This window comes from Mustela lutreola, chromosome 1 (genome assembly GCF_030435805.1).
Source record: "Mustela lutreola isolate mMusLut2 chromosome 1, mMusLut2.pri, whole genome shotgun sequence".
NCBI lineage: Eukaryota > Metazoa > Chordata > Mammalia > Carnivora > Mustelidae > Mustela > Mustela lutreola.
Window position 1 is genome coordinate 236,691,263 of NC_081290.1, and position 24,345 is coordinate 236,715,607.

Sequence of the window (24,345 nt, forward strand, 5' to 3'; positions counted from 1 at the left end):
ATATGCATAAAGATATATGAACAGTACAGTTAGTACATAATTTTTTACAGTTACAAAATCCTGGAAACAAACTGAAAGTCAGTAGTTCTTATTAAATTATCAGATATCCATGTGGAAGAAAATCATGTACAGTGAGGCATATCTAGTTTGCGATATGGAGCAGTCTCCAAGATAATTAAGTAAGAAAGAAAAGGAAAGGAAACAAAGGCTATAGGCTATGTTTAGTGTGCTAACATTTGCATTTGTCTTTTATAAGAAAAATAAACATATATTCTTACTCATGCAAAAACTATCTCTGGAAGGATTCCTAAGAAACTGGGTTACTGGCTGCCTCTGGTGAAAAGGAAGGGATTTAGGAGACCCAAGCATAGAAGTCTTACTGTCTGTTATTTATATATTTTTTTAATTTTATTTGACTTCCCTATGACCCTGCAATTGCACTCCTGGGTATTTACCCCCAAGGATACAGATGTCGTGAAAAGAAGGGCCATCTGTACCCCAATGTTTATAGCAGCAATGGCCACGGTCGCCAAACTATTGAAAAAATCAAGATGCCCTTCAATGGATGAATGGATAAGGAAGATGTGGTCCATATACACTATGGAGTATTATGCCTCCATCAGAAAGGATGAACACCAACTTTTGTAGCAACATGGACGGGACTGGAAGAGATTATGCTGAGTGAAATAAGTCAAGCAGAGAGAGTCAACTATCATATTGTTTCACTTATTTGTGGAGCATAACAAATACCATGGAGGACAAGGGGTATTAGAGAGGAGAAGGGAGTTGGGGTAAATTGGAAGGGGAGGTGAACCATGAGAGACTATGGACTCTGAAAAACAATCTGAGGGGTTTGAAGTGGCGGGGGGTGGGAGGTTGGGGTACCAGGTGGTGGGTAATATAGAGGGCACGGATTGCATGGAGCACTGGGTGTGGTGAAAAAAATAATGAATACTGTTTTTCTGAAAATAAATAAATAATTTTTTTAAAAAAAATCAAAATATTACAGAAAATAAAATGTTAAGATGGCTATGTTCTTTTTATGTATCACTTCTGTATCATTTTTAAAATTCTACTTAAAGGAAATAATCTGAAAATAAGATAGCGGTGAGTCAATTATGGTACAGCCAAATGTAGAAATATAAAATAGTCATCCAAATTAAGATTCTACCTTACTTTTAATGATAATGGAAAAATTGTGGTTTATTTATTCATCCATGCCATAAATTTTTACTGAATGCCTACTTTATGTCCTAGAACACAATACTAAAATACAAAGGCAAGATACAACATTATCCTCATATAATGATATAAACTGCTTAAATATAAAATGGAAAAATGGAAGGAAACCAAATATTAATAGTTGTTATCTACTAGTAAGAAGATTATTCTTGATATATATGTATTTGAACATGCTTATTAGATAGACAAGGGTAATGATAAATGGTTATTCCAATCCTTCTGTTTAGAAAAAAATTTGGCTTGTTTTATTACTCTCCTGTGGAATATTTCCAGGAGAAAAAAAAAAAAAAAAGCCACACATGAAAGAAACGATCATTGGTGGGAGAGTGCGTTATGAGGACCCTGAGCTGAACTCTCAAATGCAGTCTTCTTCCTATTTCAGTTTTATGGACAGACACTGAGAACGGAGCACCTATATCACGGAGACCTCCACTAGAGTTACCAAATGTTCCAGCCTCCAGATTCCCACTTCATCCTGATGGAGCTCAGAGGCATTCATGAGTGGCAGTACTGGCTTTCCCTGCCCCACCTCTGCTCTACTTCTTAGCTCTTTGTGCCAACCTCCTTGTCATGGTCACCAACCAACATGAGGCCACACTGCACACGCCTATGTATTCTGGGCCTACTGGCGGTTGTGGACATGGGGCTGGCCACCACAATCACGCCAAAGATCCTGGCTATCCTCTGGTTGGATGCCACAGCCATCAGTTTCCCTGAGTGTGTTGCTCAGATCTACACCATCCACTGCTTCTTGTGCATGGAATCTGGTATCTTCCTCTGCATGCCGGTAGACAATGGAGTCATCTGTCACCCCCTTCCATAGTCACGGAAGCTTTGTGATCAAAACCACAGGATTTATGGTGCTCAGGAATGGCCTGTTTACTACCCCAGTACCTACACTGGCTGCCCAGCAACACTACTGATCCAAGAATGAAACTGATCACTGCCTGTGCTCTAACTTGGAAGTCACCAGTCTGGCTTGTGATGACATCACTGTGAACAAATTTTATCAACTGATTTTAGCATGGGTCCTGATTGGGAGTGATATGGCCCTGGTTTTTTCTTCTTATGTATTAATCCTTTGCTCTGCAATCCAGTTGAACTCACCAGAAGCAATGTCAAAGGCTCTGGGTACCTGTAGCTCCCACCTCATCCTCATCCTCTTCTTCTACATAGGTATCATTGCACTGTCTGCCATACACCTTGCAGAGAAAAAGATCCCCCTGATCCCTGTACTCCTTAATGTGCTGCACAACGTTATCCCCCCCGCACTCAATCCCATGGTCTATGCACTCAGGATTAGGGTTAGGGTTAGGGCAATTTGAAGCAATTTGATAAAATTTACTTAAATGTTCATAAATATTCATATTCTTTTATCCAGTAATGCTATATTTAGAAAAACATCCAAAGGAAATAGTCTAAATGTAAGCAAAAATTTATCCAAGAAAATTCATTAATACTAATAGAAAATGAAAACTGTTTGTATAAATTAACTCTAACTTGCACATATCTATGTGTTTTACATGTCATTTTCATAATATGGAAAAGAAAATAAATAAATGTCTATTTTAGAAGACAGAAAACAGTTTAAATTCATACCAGATAATCTCAATAATAATAATAATAATTAATTAGTTAATCATTAACAAGTGCTAAATATTTCTCATAGGCCAAAGAACTGAGATACACACACACACACACACACACACACACACACAATCTAGTTTAATACTCACAATAACCCTGTGAGGTGCAAACAGTATTATTCCCAATGTATAGCTAAGGGATCTAGGCACTGGGGGTTACAGAACTTGTTCCACCAGCTATGATTCTACTCCTTGGAAGTCTGATTTCGAAACCTTTGCACTCTTTTCCCTGTTCCTCTTGCTCTGTTCCAGAATCTCTACACGATCTTAAGGAACTTGTGAAAGCTCACTCTGCTTCAATTCTTCAAGTTAAAGTAGTAATAATCATGGCACTTTGTTGATTCACAAAGTCACAGCATGCCATGACAAGCAAAAGAGATAATAAAGAAAACAGGCTTTGAGATATGATATACACAGGGAAAAACTGATCTAATTATGCAGCAAAGTTTTCTTTCTAGGGAAGAAAATAGTCCCAGAAAATGCCCTAGAAAAGTAGCTACAAATAACCAGTTAAATCTAATTTAAATTTTATCATTTGCCCATCTAACAAAAATGTACACTTTTGGGGGTACCTGGGTGGTTACGTGGGTTAAGCCTCTGCCTTCAGCCCAGGTCATGATCTCAGGGTCCTGGAACGGAGCCCCACATCAGGCTCTCTGCTCAGCAGGGATCCTATTTCCCCTCTCTCTCTGCCTCCTGTTCTGCCTACTTGTGATCTCTATCAAATAAATAAATAAAATCTTTTTTTAAAAATATACACTTTTGAGTATAAGAACGCTGATCCATGTTCGTTTTGTACCTTCTCTAAGCCTAGTACAGGAACTCCGCACATGACAGATGCTTAATACTTGATTCATGATGTGGCTGGTCAGCAGTATAAGTTAGTCTGTGGACCTGCGTATCAAATATCCTGGACCATGATATGAAGAATGACCTCAAAAAGTTTGCATGAGTCCACCTTGGAAGTCTTAGAAGACTGCTCAGAGCTTAAGCAACGCCATGAGCTCATCCTACCAGAGAAGTGAGCACTGGGCAGGGCAGCAGACCTGGGCAGAAGTCAGTCCATATGTGGGACAAGCCATCCTAGGAGTAATGATTGAACACTTACTCAAGAACAAAGACTATAAACTTTCTCCAAAAGGAGCTATTACTTCACCCTTGACCAACAATGGCCGCTGATTCAGACTGAAGCACTCCTCCAGTAAGAAAAGGTATGCAAGAGGCAGTCACAGAAAAGGGCTTGAACTTAAGCCAACTTCCACTGTTTCTACCCCCAAAGGAGTAGGGTAATAACATCTAACCTTAAAGACTTCTTTACAGTTTGCAGAACACTTTCCCACAATGGATCAACTAATTTCATGTAGTCTTCACAGCAGCCTTCTTAGTTAGGAAACATAGTATATTATTAACCCTTTTTCACAAAGAAAAGGCACTCAGGTTGAATGATTATACAAGTTCATCAACTAGCAGATTGTTGGCAGCCATGAGGCGTGGTCGAGGGCATTGCACCACTAGGTTAAGGTTTGAACTAAGGCCGGCCTAACACCTGCCCTGCCGGTGACGGCTAAGGGTGGGACAGCCTCGCAGATAAGCCTGGTCTGTTAGTCTCTTACCTTTTCCTCTGATCCCCGTTCTCTCTCTCAAATAAAGAGCCCCTTGCTAATCTGCGGCAAACACCTCTCAGGCTTAAGGACTGGAGCAACTCCAAGGAGGTAGATTATTCTGTACCTACAACAATGGAGAACTTTAGATGTGTACCGCAGTAGACAGTTTCCTACCTAAGTTGATGTTTGTCCAAGGCTTTCACAAACCGAGTCATTAAAATATACCCTGCCTCCTACAAAGGTAATGCCTTCTCATTCCTACTTCCCTCCTATATACTTAGTTTCTCCAGATAGCTTCTCGTTTTCCATTAATCTGTCTCCTGTTTTCCTGCAGTTCCTGACTATCTAGTTCATCCCTAAAGCTTCTCGTTTTCCATTGACCTATATCCTGTTTTCCTACAGTTCTTTATTATCTAGTTCAACCCTATAGCTTCTCGTTTTCCATTAACCTATATCTGGTTTTACTGCAGACCCTAAAGTAAGTTACCAAAAAGCACATATCTGTGCTAACTTCCATGGCTTTCTGAGGGACGTGATTACTCAAGAAGCAAGACCCTGTCTCCCATCCCTGGCACCAGTCTGTACCATTATGGTTTAACTAAAATAACGTGTGGTGAACAAACAGAAATTATATGATGAATGCTTGGAAACCCCTACCCCAATTAAACTGCCTATATAAGAAGCTCGATAATCAGAATAAAGATGGAGATGTCTGACTACTAACCAGAACTCGCTGTGTGGCTCTCTCATTCCTCTCGCCAATGCCACCCCTCCTTCAGGGATACCTGTACCTGCCAAGGCTGGATCCCGGCAGTAAATAGCAGTGTTGAGCCATCCTCAAAGCTGCCTCCAAGCTTTCATTCACATATTTATTTCATTTATTTATTCATTCATTCAAAAACACACAGCATGGGTCTATGTGTAGGAGCCCCAAGTGCCACTTTCAATAACTTGCTGGGGATGTGTCTCTCAGTTCCTTTGAAAATATGCAAACATCTCACATCCAACCTGGAAAACTCTGACACAACAGAAAGATAAGAGCAGCTAATTATTCTCTCCACTCACTCCATGTGCCATGTGTATAAAAAGGGATGTGCACTCTATTTTATCTTTATAAACTATTCCTCTTTGTCACATGCTTTACATTTACCCATTTGTTCTGCCCTTTGTGATTTTAATACTGTCACACTACTTTATTTTTAATTGCCTGTCTTTTCATACCAGCTGACAACTTCATTTGAACCTGTCATTTTGAAAGTACATTAGCTATGTCTTCATTACCGTGTAAAACAAAACCACAATGAGATACCACTCCCACCTACCAGGATGTTTATAACTCGAAATACGGAAAGCCAGTGTTGGTGAAGTTATGGAGAAAATAAAACACTCACACGGTGCTGGTGCGGACGTAAACCAATGCAGCAGTTTCGGAAAAGAGGCAGGCAACTCTTGGGGGTGATTAACAAGTCACCCCATGACCCAGCAATTCCACTCTTTGGCACCACCCAAGAGAACTGAAAACATGTATGTCTACACAAAAATTTGGACATGAATATTTATTCCTAAATATTCCTAATAGCCAAAAAATGAAGACAACTCAAATGTGCATCAACTGAGGAATGCATTAAAAAAATGCGGTATACCCATGCAATGGAAAATCAGCCAGCCAGAAAAAAGTAAAAGAGTACTGATACTTGCTACAACATGAATAAAACTCAAAAACATTAGGCTAAATGAAAGAAAGCCCGTCAGAAAAAGATACATATCGTATGATACCATTTTTATGAAATATCTAACATAGGCAAATTCATAAGGACAGAAAGGAGCTAAGTAATTACCATGGGCTAAAGGAAAGGGAAAGTGAGAAACAACTATGTACAAAGGGTTTCTTTGAAGATGGTGAAAATTTCCGTAATTAGAAGTGATAGTAGTACAACATTGTGAATGTACTAGAAGCCACTGAATTAAATACTTTAAAATGGTTAAAATGCTGAATTGTATGTTGTTTGGATTTTACCTCACTTAAACACTAACAAAAAACAAAACAAAACAAAACACAAACCTCTCTTCTTATGATGTCTCTCCAGTGCCCTCTACTGCCAAAGTTTAGCATCGTTCCAGCGGATAAAGGCCTATTACTGACGGACCTAAATCCACTTGCAGAGAGCAGGCCAAACAACAGGATTTGTAGCTGAGGCACAAGAAGTTGATAAATAGCCTGGTTCACACCTTTGACTACTCAGCTTCCAAATGCACTATTTCATGCACATCTGAACTCCCAAACAACAATAAAACAACTCAATACTTCTATTTTTATTTTTTTTTCTATTTTTAAAAAGACAGCTAAATAATAATAATTAATAAATCATAATAAACATAAGAGATAGAGCTATTTTTCATACAAAGAGGTTGTCACTTTTTCCCCAAAAATAACAAGATGCACAATCCCGAGAGTCAGTTTATACACTGCTGGAAAAATTACCATATTCCTCAAATTCAGTCAGAGTCCAATCAAATATTCTGTTACCTACCAAAGACTGAACTATTCAGTTAGCTTTCAATAACATACATAAAATAAAAATGGAAAGGAAAGAGAAGAATCATTTATAAAAATAGAAGTTCACAAATAAAAAGCCAATATATAATATTCAAAGATACTATAGCTCTAATTTCTGTAATTGTTCACAAGGTCATTATTGATCTCTACCATATTTATACCAACTCTGTCAAAACTTGGCAGAGTATCGAAAACCTTCATTCTTAAAAGGTCTGAACTCTCAGACATCCTGCCCTTTATCGTTAGTATACTTTTCCATTAACCCTTACTAGTGAGCATGGAAGTACTAAGAGGCACCTCGGGGATATCCTGGGTTCCCAACATAGTCTTCCTATCCCCATTGCATAGAAGCAATCTAATTTCCCCTTAGTTTGGGGGTTTAATCACTCCAGGTAATAGATTAATCTCTTTTTCTCCTCTGGTTCTATGGTGTAAGGCAGTAAGATGAGTACCCTTTTTTTTTTTTTTAAGTTTTATTTAAGTTTCAGTTAGTTAACATACTGTGTAATATCGGTTTTTAGCTGCAGGTGTATAATATAGTGAATCAACACTTTCATACAATGCCTGTGCTGATCATAACAACTGCACTCCTTAATCCCTATCACCTATTTCACCCATCTCCCCTCTGGTAACCTTCAGTTTGTTCTCTATAGTTTAGAGTCTGTTTCTTGGTTTGCCTCTCTCTCTCTTTTTTTTTTTTTCCTCCTATGATCACTTGTTTTGTTTCTTAAATTCCACAGATGAGCGAAATCAAATGATATTTCTCTTTCTCTGACTGACTTATTTCGCTCAGCACACTACTCTCTAGCTCCATCCACATTCTTGCAAATGGCAAGATTAAATTCTCTTTTATTAGCTGAGTAATATTCCATTGCATTGTTTTACCACATCTTCTTTATCCATTCACCAGTCAATGAACATTTCAGCTTTTTCTATAATATGGCTGTTATTGATAATGCTCTTATAAACATCAGGGTGCAAGTATCCCTTCAAAATCAGTATTTTTGTACCATTTGGGTAAATACCTAATAATGCAATTGCTGGATCATAGGTTAGTTGTTTTTTTAACTTTCTGAGGAACTTCCATACTGTTTTCCACAGTGGCTGCACCAATTTTTATTTCCACCAACAGTATAAGAGGGTTTCCCCTTTTTTGATATCCTCACCAACACCTGTCATTTCCTATGTTGTTGATTTTAGCCATTCTGACTGATGCATAGTGATGTCTCATTATAGTTTTGATTTGTATTTCCCTGATGATGATGTTGAGCATCTTTTCACTAGTCTGTTGGAAGATGGTTCCTTGATGTAAAGATCTATAAACAGAGGATCCAAAATAAAAATACTTTCTGTTCTAATCCTCTAATGATATTTGAAGCATTTGCTTCCATGACCAAATATGCAAACTGAAATCCAGAATCTGTCCCTATCACAGTCAGGAACCATCAATACCCTCCACTTGCTAGCTGCACGTTGGTCTCATAGTGACCAATAGTTGTTTTGAGTCTCTGGTTGTCCCTGTTGACAAACAGAACAATTTTGAGCTTCAGAAGGAGTCAGTGGATTAGACTTATTTATTTATTTATTTATTGCCCATGATAGCATGATAGAATAATCTCATGACCATTCATCTCAGGTAGCCCAAGAAGACTCCACCAAGAAGTGAATTAAAACATCTAATTGTTGATGCTACAGCACTTCTGAGTTCACAAAAGGGTTTTGCTAATGAGAATGAATATGCCCATTTTTACATTCTTTTTTTCCAAGTTCATAATGTTCCATAATCTTGCATGCCATACTGAGATTCATCTTATTGAAGGTCCAGTTCAGACCACATTGCCAGTTCATTGTCTGTGATTGAAAATATGCATAATTCCATCCTCTTCTATTGTCATTATCACTTAGTCCTTTCGATACTGTGAAGAAACCCACTGAGCATATTTACCTTTCCTTTGGGCAAGTTCATTAGTTAAAACAACAAGACAGCAGTCATTCTGAAAGCAACTGACATTCTATTAGCGAAGATAATTTTAGATATTTGCAGGTTTTCTGAAATACCTCATGATTTCAGAGTAGAGAATAAGCTATGAAATGTTTATCAATGTTCTTCCTTCAGAAATCTATACCATATCTCTCCACAGCATTTCTATAATGTCCTGAACAAAATATTTTTTTAAAGATTTTATTTATTTATTTATTTGACAGAGAGAGCGATCACAAGTAGGCAGGAAGGCCAGAGAGAGAGGAGGAAGCAGGTTCTCCGCAGAGCAGAGAGCCCGATGTGGAGCTCGATCCCAGGACCCTGGGATCATGACCTGAGCCAAAGGCAGAGGCTTTAACCCACTGAGCCACCCAGGCGCCCCTGAAAAAAAATTTTTATTCCCAAACCTTCTTGGTTGTGACTTCACATTTTTTATCAATATACAAATTTATTTTTACCAAAAATTTTTTACCAATTTTTTGGTAATTTTACCAAATTTTATGAATATTTTACCAAAATATAAATAATTGTTGTTCTACCAGAATTGCTTACTCCCCTGACCATGCTTTTTTACAGTCCAGAAGCAAAATTTCCCTAATGTGCTGGCAATTCTTGACTCTCTTTGGCTATAGCTTGACAATAATAATTTATGACTTTGTATATCTTAATTTTAGCAAGCTACACCTCATTTTGCAATGTATTACAAAACCTTAACAGTACAATATTCTATTAAACAAAATTGCTAAATCATTACATAACTTTGATTATAGCAAAAACAAATGATCACACATGGATCAAAATATTGATTCCATTCCAAAACTGGGCAGCAACATGCAAAGGAATGAACCTGGACCACTTTCTCTCACAATACACAAAAGTAAATTCAAAGTGGATTAAAGACCTGAATGTCAGATCTGAAACCATAAAAATCCTAGAAGAGAGCAGAAGCAGTAACTTGTTTGACATATGTCATAGCAACTTCTTCCTAGATAAACCTCCTGAGACAAGGGAAACAAAAGTAAAAGCAAACTGTCAGGACTACATAAAAAGAAAAAGCTTTTGCACAGGAAAGGGAACAATCTGCAAAATTAAAAGGCAACCTACAGAATGGAAGAAGGTATTTGCTAATGACATATCCAGTAAAGAGTTAGTACCCAAAATACATAAAGAACTTATAAAACAACATCCAAAAAACAATACAGTTATAAAAAATAAAAAATAAAAAATAAAAAAAAAAAAAAATAGGCAGAGGACATGAACAGACATTTTTCCAAAGAAGACATAAGAAGGCCAACAGACACATGAAAAGATGCTCAACATCACTCTTCAGGGAAATACAAATCAAAACTACAAAGAGGTACCACCCCTCAACTGTCAGAAGGCCAAAAGCATTATTTATAGCAGCCAAGATATGGAAGCAACCCACTTTTTCATTAATTAATGAATGGATAAAGAAGATGTAATACACACACACACACACACACACACACACACACACACACACACACGGAGTATTATTCAGCCATGAAAGAGAATGAAATATTGCCATTTTCAACAATATGGACAGAGCTAGAGTGTATCATGCTCAGCAAAGTAAGTCAGTCAGAGAAAGAAATAAACACCATTTGATTTCACTAATATGTGGAATTTAAGAAACGAAACAAGCAAAGGGAGAAAAATAAGAGAGAGAGAAAAATCAAGAAACAGACTCTTAGTTATAGAGAACAAACTGATGGTTACCAGAGGGGAGATGGGTAGGGTGATGGGTCAAATAGGTGGTAAGGATTAAGGAGTACACTTAACTTTATGAGCACAGAGCAATATATGGAAGAGTTGGATCACAATATTGTACATGTACACCTGAAATTTAATGTAACACTATATGTTAACTAACTGGAATTAAAATAAAAACATTAATATATATTGATTCCATTCTACCACAATTTGACTGTATTTTGAGTAAGTTTTGGCTGTTAGAATCTCTGACAGCAACCTTTAAGCAACAAAGAAGTAAATGGGAGTTTAAGCTAATTTGAGAAAATTAAAATAAAAATTAAAGTTTTATTTAATATAGTATATGTAGCTAGAATACATGTATTATTAAACAGAAAAGGGTAAAATGCCACTGCCTATGAATGTAAGCATCACACTTTGAAACTCCTTTAGACTGCTTCTCTATTCACTCTTCTCAATATTCATTCGTCTATTTGACGAATATTCATAAAATATCTACTATGTTCCAAGAACTGGTCTAGGTGTTGGGGACAGAGCAATGAACAAAAATTACAAGAAGCATGTTTTGGGGGAGCTTATATTTTAATGTGAAAAAGAAAAAAAGATAAAAATAAATGACTTGATAACACGACATGTTGTGATATGTGCCATAGAGACAAATAGAGCAGAGAGTTATAGAGTCAGGACTGCTATTTTAGATAAACTGGTCATAGAATGCATCTCTGATTAAGGAACATTTGATCTGAATACAAATTCTACATCACTCTTTTATTCCAGTTTAATTAACACTAAAATTACAATGTCATAAAAGACAAGAGAGGCAAATGGTCCTGAAAAGGAACTGATCAACACAAATAATAGAGAGGGCTCTAGTAAGATTACCTGAGTAATCTGGGTATTTATAAAAAATGCCCAATTCTTTTGGCACTTGAGATCATTAGCAAGAGCAATTTCTATGCATGCTAAAACAAAAGTTAAATTGCAGTGAGACAAGAAAGCTATAGGAATTGAGGATGAAGAAGCAACATAAACAGGTTACTCATAGTGTTTGTGATCAGGAAATAGGGGAAATCTCTGAAAAGAAGACAAAGTAAAGATATATTTTGAGATAGGCAGACTTCAAAACCTTCCTAGAATGAAGAGCACTATTCCTCAGACAAAAGTGAATTAATCCTTGAGTGAAAGGCTGTCCGTTTTGTGGGCTGCTCTGGGATTTGAGGTGAACGGACTCCAACATTTTGTGACTAACCCCTAAGAACACTTGGGTTGTATTCCCATTGCAATGCCAAAAAAAAAAAAACCCTGGAGGATGTTTGTTATAAAGCAGGGAGGGCCTGGAGAGCACCGCACCAGGATCAGACATCTCACGGACCTAATTTATACAAAAACCCCAGATTCCAAGGGTGGCAAGCAAGGACACGAATCTGTTCTGAACAACAAAAGGCTGACAAAGGCAGCTGAAGCCAGGAGAGCAGACACAGCTACAGAAGGCATTACAGGTATCTTCCAAGACCTCGAAGTACTAAGTAAACCAGTCAATGACCTGTACCCTAAAAGTGAGGGGATGGACGTTTCCCACCATCCTGTAAGAAACCCCCTTCCTCCTCTCTGAGTTTAGTTAGTATATGCTTTATCCTTGCCTTCTATGGCTTTCCTTATTTGATTCTTCACTTCTAGTACCTCCCTTCTCTCAGGCTCTTGACTCGTAGAAACTAAATTCTGTGACTAGGAAACAGGAGAGAAATGAGACTGAGTTCTAGGATTTTCAGTAAATCAATGATAAACCAACAGGCCTAGAATAATAAATTCTACACCCAGGATTCCTAGAACAAAAAGCAACTTTAAACAAAACATTGCTTTATTCACTCAATGAAAAGACATGATTTTTTTAAAAGACCTCATATTTAATATAAATTGAAGCTGAGTTCCCGCTAAATCAACCAAAATTGAAGATATTTGCCATCATATTTATTTTATATTGATCATGAATTTCCAACTGTTTCAGTGAGATATAAAACAAAGATTAAAATATATTAATATTTGTAAAGAGGGAAAGTAGCACTGTTCATAAGCAACTTTTTTTTTTAAAGGTATTTGTTGCACTTTTTTTTTTTAGGATTTTATTTTTAAGTACTCTCTGCATCCAGCATGGGACTCTAATTTACAATCCTGATATCAAGAGTTGTATGCTCTGTGAACTAAGTCAACCAGATGCCCTAAAAGCAAATTTTTGCTATACCCAGAAAATCAGGAAAAGAGTATTAATGGGAAAAATTTAAACATTGACAACAGTTTAGCAAAATGGTTGATACACAAGACAGAAATAACAAAACAAACAAAATTGCAATTTATAAAATGATAAACCCCAAATATTTGGTTTATCAGCAACGATTAATTGGTTGAGCTAATACAGAAAAAATTCCATGAAGTATTTAAAAGTAGCACAAGTTTAGCACAATGAATGCAAAAGGAAATAACAAAACAAATATAATAACACTAAAAAAAGGTAAATTCACTGGATTTCCATAGGTCATAAATACACAATGGAATACATAATGAAAAAAACTCATATTCATTCAAAATATCTCAAAATACTAATAATAAGAACACTGCAGAAGTAAAAAATTTTAATAAAATTTTTTTGAAGATTTAAACAAAGGCAGAGAGAATCCACATTTAATGAAGCAGACTTGACAGTATAAGGATGTCAATTTTTTTTCCAAAATTAAGTTACAAATTTTGAACAGTCCCAAACAAAATTTCTATTTTAGTATTTGATATAAGAAATCAAATTTAATCTGACAAACTGAGGGTTGCTGGGGGGAGGGGGTTTGGGAGAAGGGGGTGGGATTATGGACATTGGGGAGGGTATGTGCTTTGGTGAGTGCTGTGAAGTGTGTAAACCTGGTGATTCACAGACCTGTACCCCTGGGGATAAAAATATATGTTTATAAAAAATTAAAAATTAAAAATTTAAAAAAAAAATGAAAAACAAACACATGAAAAGGACTTTAAAATTAAAGAGAATAGGTAATAAGGGATTATAGTCCTCTTGTGTGTTAAATTTATTATAAAACTAAAATGTTTGACTCAGTTTGATATTGGCACAAAATTAACCAGAAAAAAATAGAAAAGACTGAGTGCTACATAGAACTTATACATATAAAAATTTACTATATTATGAAAGAGGCATAATAATGGCTTGGTAAGACTAGAAACCACTGTTTAATTATGCAAAACCACTTTATTTACATACCTCTCTTTAACAGAAAAACTAATCCCATATAAGTAAGTTGCATCACAAAACCAGAAGGTCTACCATTAAAAATTAAAAGTCATAGAGAAGTGAGTCCTGGTCAAAATTCTCAGTGAAGAATGGTCTTTTGTAGCTGTGTTTTGGTTGAATAATAGAATATTTTGAGAATTTTACTGAAAGCTGAACAGTTCCTCTCCTCAGAATAATATAAATGTATATGAATTTTTTCATATAAATTTAAGAAATTCAAGAATTTTATGGAGAGGGCGCCTGGGTGGCTCAGTGGGTTAAGTCTCTGCCTTCAGCTCAGGTCATGGTCTCAGGGTCCTGGGATCGAGCCCCACATCGGGCTCTCTGCTCAGCTTTCCCCTCTCTCTGCCTGCCTCTCTGCCTACTTGTGGTATCTCTCTCTCTCTCTCTCTGTGAAATAAATAAATAAATAAATAAATCTTTAATTAAAAAAAAGAAATTTACATGTTCTAAGAAAAAGTGCAGGATGAAGAATTCCACTTACATGAAACTTTATAAAACATTATCTTTCAGCAAAAAAGTGCTGAAAGTTAAATATCCTAAAACGTTAAAAACCATTACCTTTGCTTGTTGGGATTTTGATTTATAGTTACTTTTCTTAACTTCTGTTAAGAAAGTTTGTTTTCTAAAAGTGCTACTGTTTAATTTTTTGTTTTTATTTTTCAGTTTTATGAGTACTGTATGTTTATTATAATTATAAAAGGCATGGTCATTCATTCTTCACAGAGGCAGTGAGGGATGGAGGCTTCTCTTATACTTAATGCCATCAATGAAGCAAAGATAAAGATTTGGAAAGGCAATATTGATACCTAAATATTTGACAAGGGAAGGTATTACAAATAAAGGTTAAAAAAAAAAAGAATTCTCAGGTATTAAAGTTTTACAAAACCATAATGCCTGTATGCTTTTTGATACAAATTTTTGAAAATAGTCTACAATAGTTCAAGAGTGAACAAAACTGAGACTGTGAGAATAAGGAGGACAGAGCATATAAAGGACCAATAATAAGCTGCAAAATCACTTAAATGAAATGGTCTAAACGTGTGTGATAAATGCCTACTGCTTTAAACCTATACCACACACAACTCTGAAAGTGTTGGGAAGTCTGGTGGTAATTTTCTCTCCCTAAATCTTTTACTAATAAAACTAAAATATAGCTTTATGTATGTCTTTAAATTACTTTCATAATCAGAAGATGAAATACTGATATCCCTACAGATATTAACCTTTTAGCCAGGATTTGATGCCAGAGATTAATTTTTGCTCAAGTTTTCTCACTTATTAGTGTTTTCAGAAATGATTCTTATCTAGACAAATCATTCAACCTCTGTATCTTTATGTGTAAATACCAACCCCTGCTGGGTGAAGATTAAATGACTTGATTTTTGTGGAGATATCATTTGTCAACTACAGGCATTGTTTAAAAGAAAAACATGGTCAGGTTCTCCCTGTGGTTGCTTGGTTTCTTCGTGAAGATCCCCAACAATGGAGAAAACACCTCTGCCCTCTAAATTTGGGTTCTTTATAAGGTACAAGTCTTCTGCTATGTGTCTGCATTACACACACACACACATACACACACACACACACACATCTACCCAGAATTTCCAGAAAACAAAGCCAATAAATCTTCACTTTTATTCTGCTAAAAATTTTTATGTTAGAATATATTTTGGCTCTTCTATTGTTCTTATCCAAACTTTTCTCAGGGGTCCAAGTGGGTTGAGAATACATTATCTTAAAAAGGACTTCTTGAGTTATAAAGGATAAATCTTCTACATCTACACAAATTTTGAGCCTCAGCTGAGCTTACCATAGCCTATGCTTATTTCCCCTTAATTCACAGATAGATGCTGAGAAGACATCCCACGATATGGATACCACCTTGAGCATAAACAATAGCTCCAGTTTCCAAGTGACTGAGTTCATCCTCATGGGGCTCCCAGGCATTCACGAGTGGCAGCACTGGCTCTCCCTGCCTCTGGCTCTGCTCTACATCTTAGCTCTTGGTACCAACATCCTCATCTTAATCACCATCCAACATGAGCCTTCTCTGCACCAGCCCATGTACTGGCTCCTTGGTATCTTGGCTATAGTGGACATTGGCCTGGCTACCACCATCATGCCCAAGATACTGGCCATTCTATGGTTTGAGGCCAAGGCCATCAGCCTTCCTGAGTGCTTTGCTCAGATCTATGCCATCCACTCTTTTATGGGCATGGAGTCAGGCATCTTCCTCTGCATGGCTGTCGATAGATATGTAGCCATCTGCTACCCACTTCGGTACCCCTCCATAGTCACTGAGGCTTTTGTGATCAAAGCCACACTGTCCATGGTGCTCAGGAATTGCCTCTTGACCATCCCAGTGCCTGTACTGGCTGCCCAGCGACACTACTGCTCCAGGAATGAAATTGACCACTGCCTGTGCTCTAATTTGGGGGTCACCAGTCTGGCCTGGATGACATCACGATTAACAGATTTTACCAGTTGGTGTTGGTATGGGTTATAGCGGGGAGTGACATGGGTCTGGTGTTTGCTTCCTATGCTTTGATTATTCGCTCCGTGATGAGGCTGAACTCTGCTGAAGCAACATCAAAGGCCCTGAGTACCTGCAGCTCCCATCTCATCCTCATTCTCTTTTTCTACACAGCTGCTATTGTTGTATCTGTCACCCAGCTGGCAGGAAGAAAGCTCCCTGTCATCCCTGCTCTCTTCAATGTGCTACACAATGTCATGCCCCCAGCCTTTAACCCCATGGTGTATGCCCTCCAGACCCAGGAGCTGAGAGTAGGCTTCCAGAAGGTGCTTGGTTTGGGCGACAACATGTCCAGGAAGTGAGCCAACTTTAAATGGCAGTGTTCTATAACTGGTGTTACAGAAAGAGCACAGGCTTTAGAGTGTAACAGCCCTGGGTTAAGAAAGATTGCATGTCTTCCAATTGTTAGGAATATCAATTCATATTAATTCACCTATTTGGTACAGCGTATACTAAGTGCCAGGCACTGTTCAAAACATTTCACAAATATTAACTCATATAATTGCATAATAACCCTATGAAACAAGTACAATTGTTATTTATATATTTTGCAGATGAAGTAAGAAAGTTGAGAAACTTGCCCAAGGTCAAATGGGAAGTTGCAGAGTGAGGTTAGAACACACTTCTCTCTATTAAAACTCACTACTAACTTTTAAAAAGAGAAATTAAGATGATAAAAAAAAAGGAATGATATTTAACTAAAGGAAATTGTAAATCACTTCTCCATTAATAAAAGAAAATTCCATTTAAAAGTTGGCAGCAATTTTCCTGTCTAATAGAAAATACAGTACATTTTAAATGCTATAGAGTCACTCTAGATAACCCTATTAGTTACCCCTCATCACACACACACACACATGCACACACACACACATACATACAGCCGTGTGTCTGAGAATTGGACCCAATTCTAACACTACTACTGGGAAACAGCATCAGATTTCACAGGTTAAGGGTTCAGTCCTACAACACTGCCTTTACCCTACCCTCTGCTTCAGATGCCTAGTTGTAAGGCCTAGACTGTCCAGCCTGTGCTCCTGCCCAACCAGATACAGACTGGAGATTCCAAATGATGGGAGAGCAGAACGCTGGCTGAAGACAAAGCATAAGGGGACACCCTGCAACCTTCCCCCCTCCATTCTTGGGTGAGACCTGTGTGACATTCTTCCAGGAATCTCCCAACTATCTTAATGTTAATGCCTTGCTAGAAGGGAAAAACCTCCAGTATCCTGTGAGTCTTCTTTTTTTTTTTTTTTTTGAGTCTTCTTTAGTATATAAAATTTCTTTCAGAAATCTCCCTTTTTCCTTACCCCCCCAACCCCATAGTATATAATCAAGCATCCCTCACAAGCCAGGCAACAGCTCTTTTTGCCCACAGGTCCTGTCCCTGTGCTTTAATAAACCACCATTTTACACCAAAGATGGCTCAAGAATTCTTTCTTGGACATTGGCTCCAGACTCCAACCCACCGAACATCACCTATAATTACAAAACCACATCACAATGACCCTTCCTTCGGTTTCAGACAGCAGTCACAAGTCCAGGTTGTGACCTGTACTTCTGACAAACTTGCTATGATCAGAGATTTCCAGGACCTCTTTCTCAAGTTCCATTAATTTGCTATGGCAGCTCACAGAACTCAGAGAAATATTTTTTGAGCTAGATCTCCAGTTTATTATAAAAAGTTATGTCAGAAATAGCCAGATGGAGGAGAAGCAGTGCAACGTATGTGTTAAGTGATGTGAACAACAAAGCAAAAAAAAAAAAAAAATAAAATAAAATTCCTTTTACCTTACAGACCATTGACAAGTACTTGAGACATGTTGGGGCAGGGGTGGGGCGTGAGGGGTCAGTGACCTTCCTCCAGGAATTGATGTTATACTTTGTTAGAGGCAAAGACAACTTTGGCTTGACATTAGCCTAGATTTTCAGGATCCTGTAAGTCTTCTTTAACATATAAAAATCTCTTTGGAAACTTCCTTTCTTTCTACACCCCAGGATGTATGTTAGCAATCTTCTTCCAAGCATATAGCCCACTGATACACATCTGAAGGGTCTCATGACTAAAGATTTACTAGAACGTAGTAAATGACCTTTTCCTAACAACAGCTAGCTCCTCAAGGTCCTAGAAACCTTGCTTCCAAATTCCTTAGACTTATGCTATCCCCAACCCCTTCCCAACTTGAAAGCATATAATCAGCCACTTCTTACAACCCCAGTGCAGCTCTTTTTGTGCACATGTCCTGTCCCATTGCTTTAATAAAATCGTTTTTGCACCAAAGACATCTCAAGAATTTTTTCTTGACCATTCACTCCTGAACCCCAATGTTTCACATCATTAGGGCACAGAGCTTCTGTGCCCTCTCCAGGCACAACACTCTCCCCATATCAACATGTGTTCACTGTTGGGTCCATGGTCAAAGGAACGAGAATGATAAAAAGTGAAGGTCAAGCAAAGGTTTATTTCATGCCAAGCACTGAGAATCAGACTGACCAGCCAGGGCCATCTCTTGCAAAGAGGCGACCTCTCTCTGCCTTACAGACTAGCTTTTAATGACAAAGGCCATGTGGTTGGACCTGGCCATGCACAGGTGGCCAGTGAAATTATAACACACAGAGAAAGCTGCACAGTCATGCTAGGTCACACATAAGTGACCAGTTGAATCAATTGGATTACAATTTACCCTAGTAGATATTTGAACTAGCCTATCACCTTGGTCAGAATTGGTGCCCAAAAAGCACCCAAAGGATGGGGCCCATACTCGTTGGTAGCTAGGGAGAGAGTTTGCGCCCCCATTGATTGGATACCTCCACCTGGCCTGACCCATCCTTGTATTTGGGCTTTGTTACCTGGGACTGGTTTCGGGGACTTGGGGGGAGGGGGAGACAGGGAAAGTTTAAGTTTTACTGTATAAACAACAAAGTCATTCAAAGTCATTGCTTAACCGGATGGAATCACTCTGGCTGAATAGGCCCTTACATTCACCAGCTGGGAAGAGATCTGAACCCAGGGATTTTTTGTGGGGATTCCATTACACAGTCATAACTGACTAAGTCATTGGCCATTTGCTGACTCAGCCTCCAGTTCCCACCACCCCCACCCCACCCTTCCCCAGATGTGGGCCCACCCTCAGATTACAGAAGGACATCCCAAAAGTCACCTCATTAACATAACAAAAGCAACCTTTAGCTCCCTTACCACAGGAAATTCTAAGGGTTTTAGGGGCCTTGAGCTGGGAACAATGGATGAAGACCAAATACACAGGAAAAACTCTTTTGGTCACCTGAGTGACCAAAATATATATCCCTTAGGAATCACAGAATGAGAGACCAGGACTGAGAAACTGAGGCCATTAAAATTCAAAAAATTATCTTTCTTTTAACAGAATGAGTTAGATAGCAGTTCTATGTTATATCTATAGACAAGGCAGAATTGGGCCATGTGCTTTTCACCTGTTTTTAACAATGATCTTTGTAGAGGCTGCTTTTAGGTAAACAGGGTTGAGCAAAAGAGAAAGGTCCCACAGTGACTACTTGGCTAAATACAGACAGTCCCACCAAGCCACCGACCTCAAAAAAAAAAAAAAAAAAAAATATATCCATAGACCCTAACTGAACAATGAGCTATTTACAATCAAGCACAGTCACCAAAAAGGGGAGAATTCCACACATTGCCATACCAACTTATTTTAACCCCTTTTTAAAAAACCCCCATCCACCATGAGAGACTATGGACTCTAAAAAACAATCTGTGGGGTTTGAAGTGGCGGGGGGGGGGGAGGTTGGGGTACGAGGTGGTGGGTAATATAGAGGGCATGGATTGCATGGAGCACTGGGTGTGGTGAAAAAATAATGAATACTGTTATGCTAAAAATAAATAAAAAATAAATTTTAAAAAAATAAAATAAAAGTAAAAAGCCCCCATCCACCACATCCTTGCAGACAGTCCTCTGCTATCCTGTCCACATCTCCTTTGCTGTGTAGTCAATAAACTTCTATCTCCATTGTTCTGCCTCAGCTGAATTCTTTAACCACCTTGCCACTGGCCTCCTCCCAATCATCACCCAACATATAAACTAATATAACATTATATGTCAATTATACTTCAATTAAGAAGTTTTTCAAATTACTCTAATTTGAGTGGGCCATCTGTTCCCTATTAGTACTCTATCTACTGCAACGCTCATTCAATTAGGCAATATGGAAGTCATTAGCAAAACCAGTTTCAATATAACAGTAGGATAGGATTCTTAGTTATAAGTATAAAGGTGAGGAATTGAGAGCAATATACAAAGATGACTCTTACAAGAGACTGAGTCAGGGAAAGATAGATGCTGGGGATACAGGGTATGACTGAGAAGTGCCATGGAAAGACCCAGGCAGAAGTGTGTACAGAAGAGATATTCTGTGGAGTCCTTGGAATCAGTCCTTGGAATCCTCAAACATTGAGGTAGAAGATTCAGGAGAGTGGAAGACTGTGGACACAGGGTACGGAGGATACAGTCCCTTCTGTTATATCACTTGGTTTGATACATTACAAAACAATTGGAGGATAACCAGATTTCACCTTTGCCTTTGTGCAATCCAAACACAGAAAACTGCATCAAGCTGGGTGTGAGCATCCTAGGATATAACACACACACACACACACACACACACACACACACACACTCCTAACACCCACCAGATTCCTACCCTCAATCACAACTTTCTGAGTTCAGACAAAGCTCTTTTTACCACTTCACCATAAGCTCATAAGCTACAGCCCTTCCACCCACTTTCACAGTCGAATTTCATGTCCTTCTCAAAGTAAAGTATTGTCTTCATTACAGTATTTGTATTTCCTTAACCATTTAACATGTGTCAAAATCTGCTAGGTTTATCCTAGTTCTCTATCTTTTTCATGTGTCACTGGTAACATTTCTGAGTATTACATTCCTAATTCCATTTTCCTCATAAATCCTGTGGCTTCTCATGTGGAGTTTTGCATAGCACAGTGATTTTGAAGAACTCCTGCATTCCATTACATCAGAACTGACTACTTGCTAGAGTGAGTGGGGAGGAAACCAAGTTTAGACAAAAAGGGCCAACACACTTTCTTCTGACAGTTCAACCTGGCAGAGCTGTCCACCTCCTGGGCCCATGTCCTTGGACTAGGTTTGTTCCCAGAGCAGCCAAGACAGGCCTCCAAGTCACTGGGGAACCTCTTGTTGGAGTGAGACATCTGCTCCAGGGGCAGCCAGATGGCAATGAGGAGTGCCATGGGGTGAGCCCAGGTTGGGGTGGGTGTCAAACCAAAACCAGGTGATTTCAGACCTGTGATTCACATCCAAAACCCCAGGAGTGGTAGGAAAGGGACACATCTGCTCTGAGCAACAAAAGGCCCAGCATAAGCAGCAGCAGCCAGGAGAAGGGAAGTAGCCCAGAAGGACGAACCAGCCTGGGAGGCATCTTCTTACTCCTGCAGTAGTAAGTAAATCAGCCACTATCATGGACTCTGGGAGGGGAATCAGTGGAGACAGTTCTCCTCTCAGGATTCTGTCCCTGTCTATGAATCTGGCTCACTGTCCTTGGATTTCTCAACTTGCCTTTCTTTACCTTCCAACAGTCTCTTCATCTGGGCAGAGGTTAAGAGCTCTAATCTGGGAATTTGTGGCTGAGTTCTGACATGGCTATATTGCAGACAGTGGGGCTCTCCAGCCAGGGGAATGTGCAAAGAAAACCCCTTGGTTGCCACAGTGTCAGGCACACAGGAGCTGCTCAGTAAAGCTTTGGTGAGTAAACGACCAAGCTAAGTGATTCTTGAATGATAAATTATAAGGCAAAGATCCCCAAAATTAAAGGATATTATGAATCATGACTCTCAGTTCTTCAATGATCTGGAACTATTGCAGTATATAAAACACATTCTTAATTGGTTTTATTTGTAAAACATAAAAGCCAACGCCATTCTCAATGTAGAATATTTTATTAAATCAACCAATGGGGGAAAAATGAGATTGGCTGGTAGCACTGTTTTATGTTGTTCTGATTAAAACAAAGCAGAAAAACATAAATGAGAGCTATATTTGGAAAAGAGAGCTCCAAATTATCACATTTATAACACTAGTGAGGTCTTACTAGAAAATCAAAGAGGAAAAAAATGAAGAAGGATTTATAGTGAGCAATAAAATAGTGAAGTTAATCCAAAGCAAAATAGATATCAGCAAGTTTCAAATGTACTAGCAACAATTAATTAGAAAATAAACTCTAGAGGGGCACCTCAGTGGTGCAATCAGTTGCATGTCCAACTTTTGATTTCAGGTAAGGTCATGATCTCAATAAATAAAATTTTTAAAAAAAGAAAGAAAAGAAACCCTAGGGAAAAAATCCACTAATAAAACTTCAAATATGGAGGGAAGACAGTTTGGGGTTTTTTGTTTTGTTTTTTAATTTTGAAGTGTTGGGATGCCTAGGTGGCTCAGTTGATTAAGCATCTGCCTTCAACTCAGGTCCTGATCTTAGGGTCCTGGGATCAAGTCCTACATTAGGCTCCTTGCTCAGCAGGAAGTCTGCTTCTCCCTCTGCTTGTGCTCTTTCTCTCTCTCTGACAAATAAATAAAATCTTTAACAAATAATTAAGTAAATAAAGTTTGAAATGTTGAGACATTAAATAATAGCTTTTAGTGATAGATGTATATTAAATTTAAGTAAAGACAAATCAGGGATGCCTAGGTGGCTCAGTCAGTTAAGCATCTGCCTTTGGCTCAGGTCATGATCCCAGGGTTCTGGGATCAAGTCCCTCATCAGGCTCCTTGTTTACCAGGGAGACTGCTTCTCTCTCTGACTCTGCCTGCCACTCTGCCTACTTGTGTTCTCCCTCTCTCTCTGACAAATAAATAAATAAAAGCTTAAAAAAAATCAAATTGCTGAATAAAAGAAAAAAAACTTTAATTAAAAATAGAACTACTATAGGATCTATCAATTCCACTTTGGGTGGAACTGATTGCGCCACTGAGGTGCCCCTCTAGAGTTTATTTTCTAATTAATTGTTGCTAGTACATTTGAAACTTGCTGATATCTATTTTGCTTTGGATTAACTTCACTATCTTATTGTTCACTATAAATCCTTCTTCATTTTTTTCTCTTTGATTTTCTAGTAAGACCTCACTAGTGTTATAAATATAATTTGGAGCTCTCTTTTCCAAATATAGCTCTCATTTATGTTTTTCTGCTTTGTTTTAATCAGAACAACATAAAACAGTGCTGCCAGCCAATCTCATTTTTCCCCCATTGGTTGATTTAATAAAATATTCTTCATTGAGAATGGTGCTGGCTTTTGTGTTTTACAAATACTTCATTTTACAAATACTTCAGGTATTTATCCAGGAAAATAAAAACACTGATTCAAAAAATATATACATATACACTCCATGTTTATTTCAGCATTATTTACAATAGCCAAGATATAGAATGTGTTAATGTTCATAAATTAGTTTTCATATTTTATAGGATCAAAATTAAATTGGGGTGTTTTTTTTTTTGACCAAAAAAAGAATTTACAGTGTTGCTAGCAGGCTAAACATAAGAGTTTTAAAATTTTAAATGTAAAATATTGAGTGAATAAAAGATCTATATATGTCAAATTGATGTGGGGAACAAAGACAAAAGAAAAAAATTGAATTCCCTACAACTTACAGCCCATTGACAAGTCCTTAAGACAGGCAGAGTAACCTTTGTCTAGGAACTCAACTGCCTTGATGTTAACACATTGCCAAGG

At 37.9% G+C, this 24,345-nt stretch overlaps 1 protein-coding gene and 1 pseudogene across 1 annotated transcript; both read left to right on the forward strand.

Moving 5' to 3' along the window:
* The first annotated feature begins 1,687 nt into the window (after positions 1-1,687).
* On the forward strand, positions 1,688-5,577 carry LOC131837249 (olfactory receptor 56B4-like; annotated as a pseudogene).
* A 10,346-nt stretch (positions 5,578-15,923) lies between these two features.
* LOC131821740 (olfactory receptor 56B34-like) lies at positions 15,924-16,888 on the forward strand. Its single transcript, XM_059158035.1, is given in 2 exon segments — positions 15,924-16,503; positions 16,506-16,888. Coding segments are annotated over 2 exon segments (963 nt in total).
* The last annotated feature ends 7,457 nt before the right edge of the window (positions 16,889-24,345 follow it).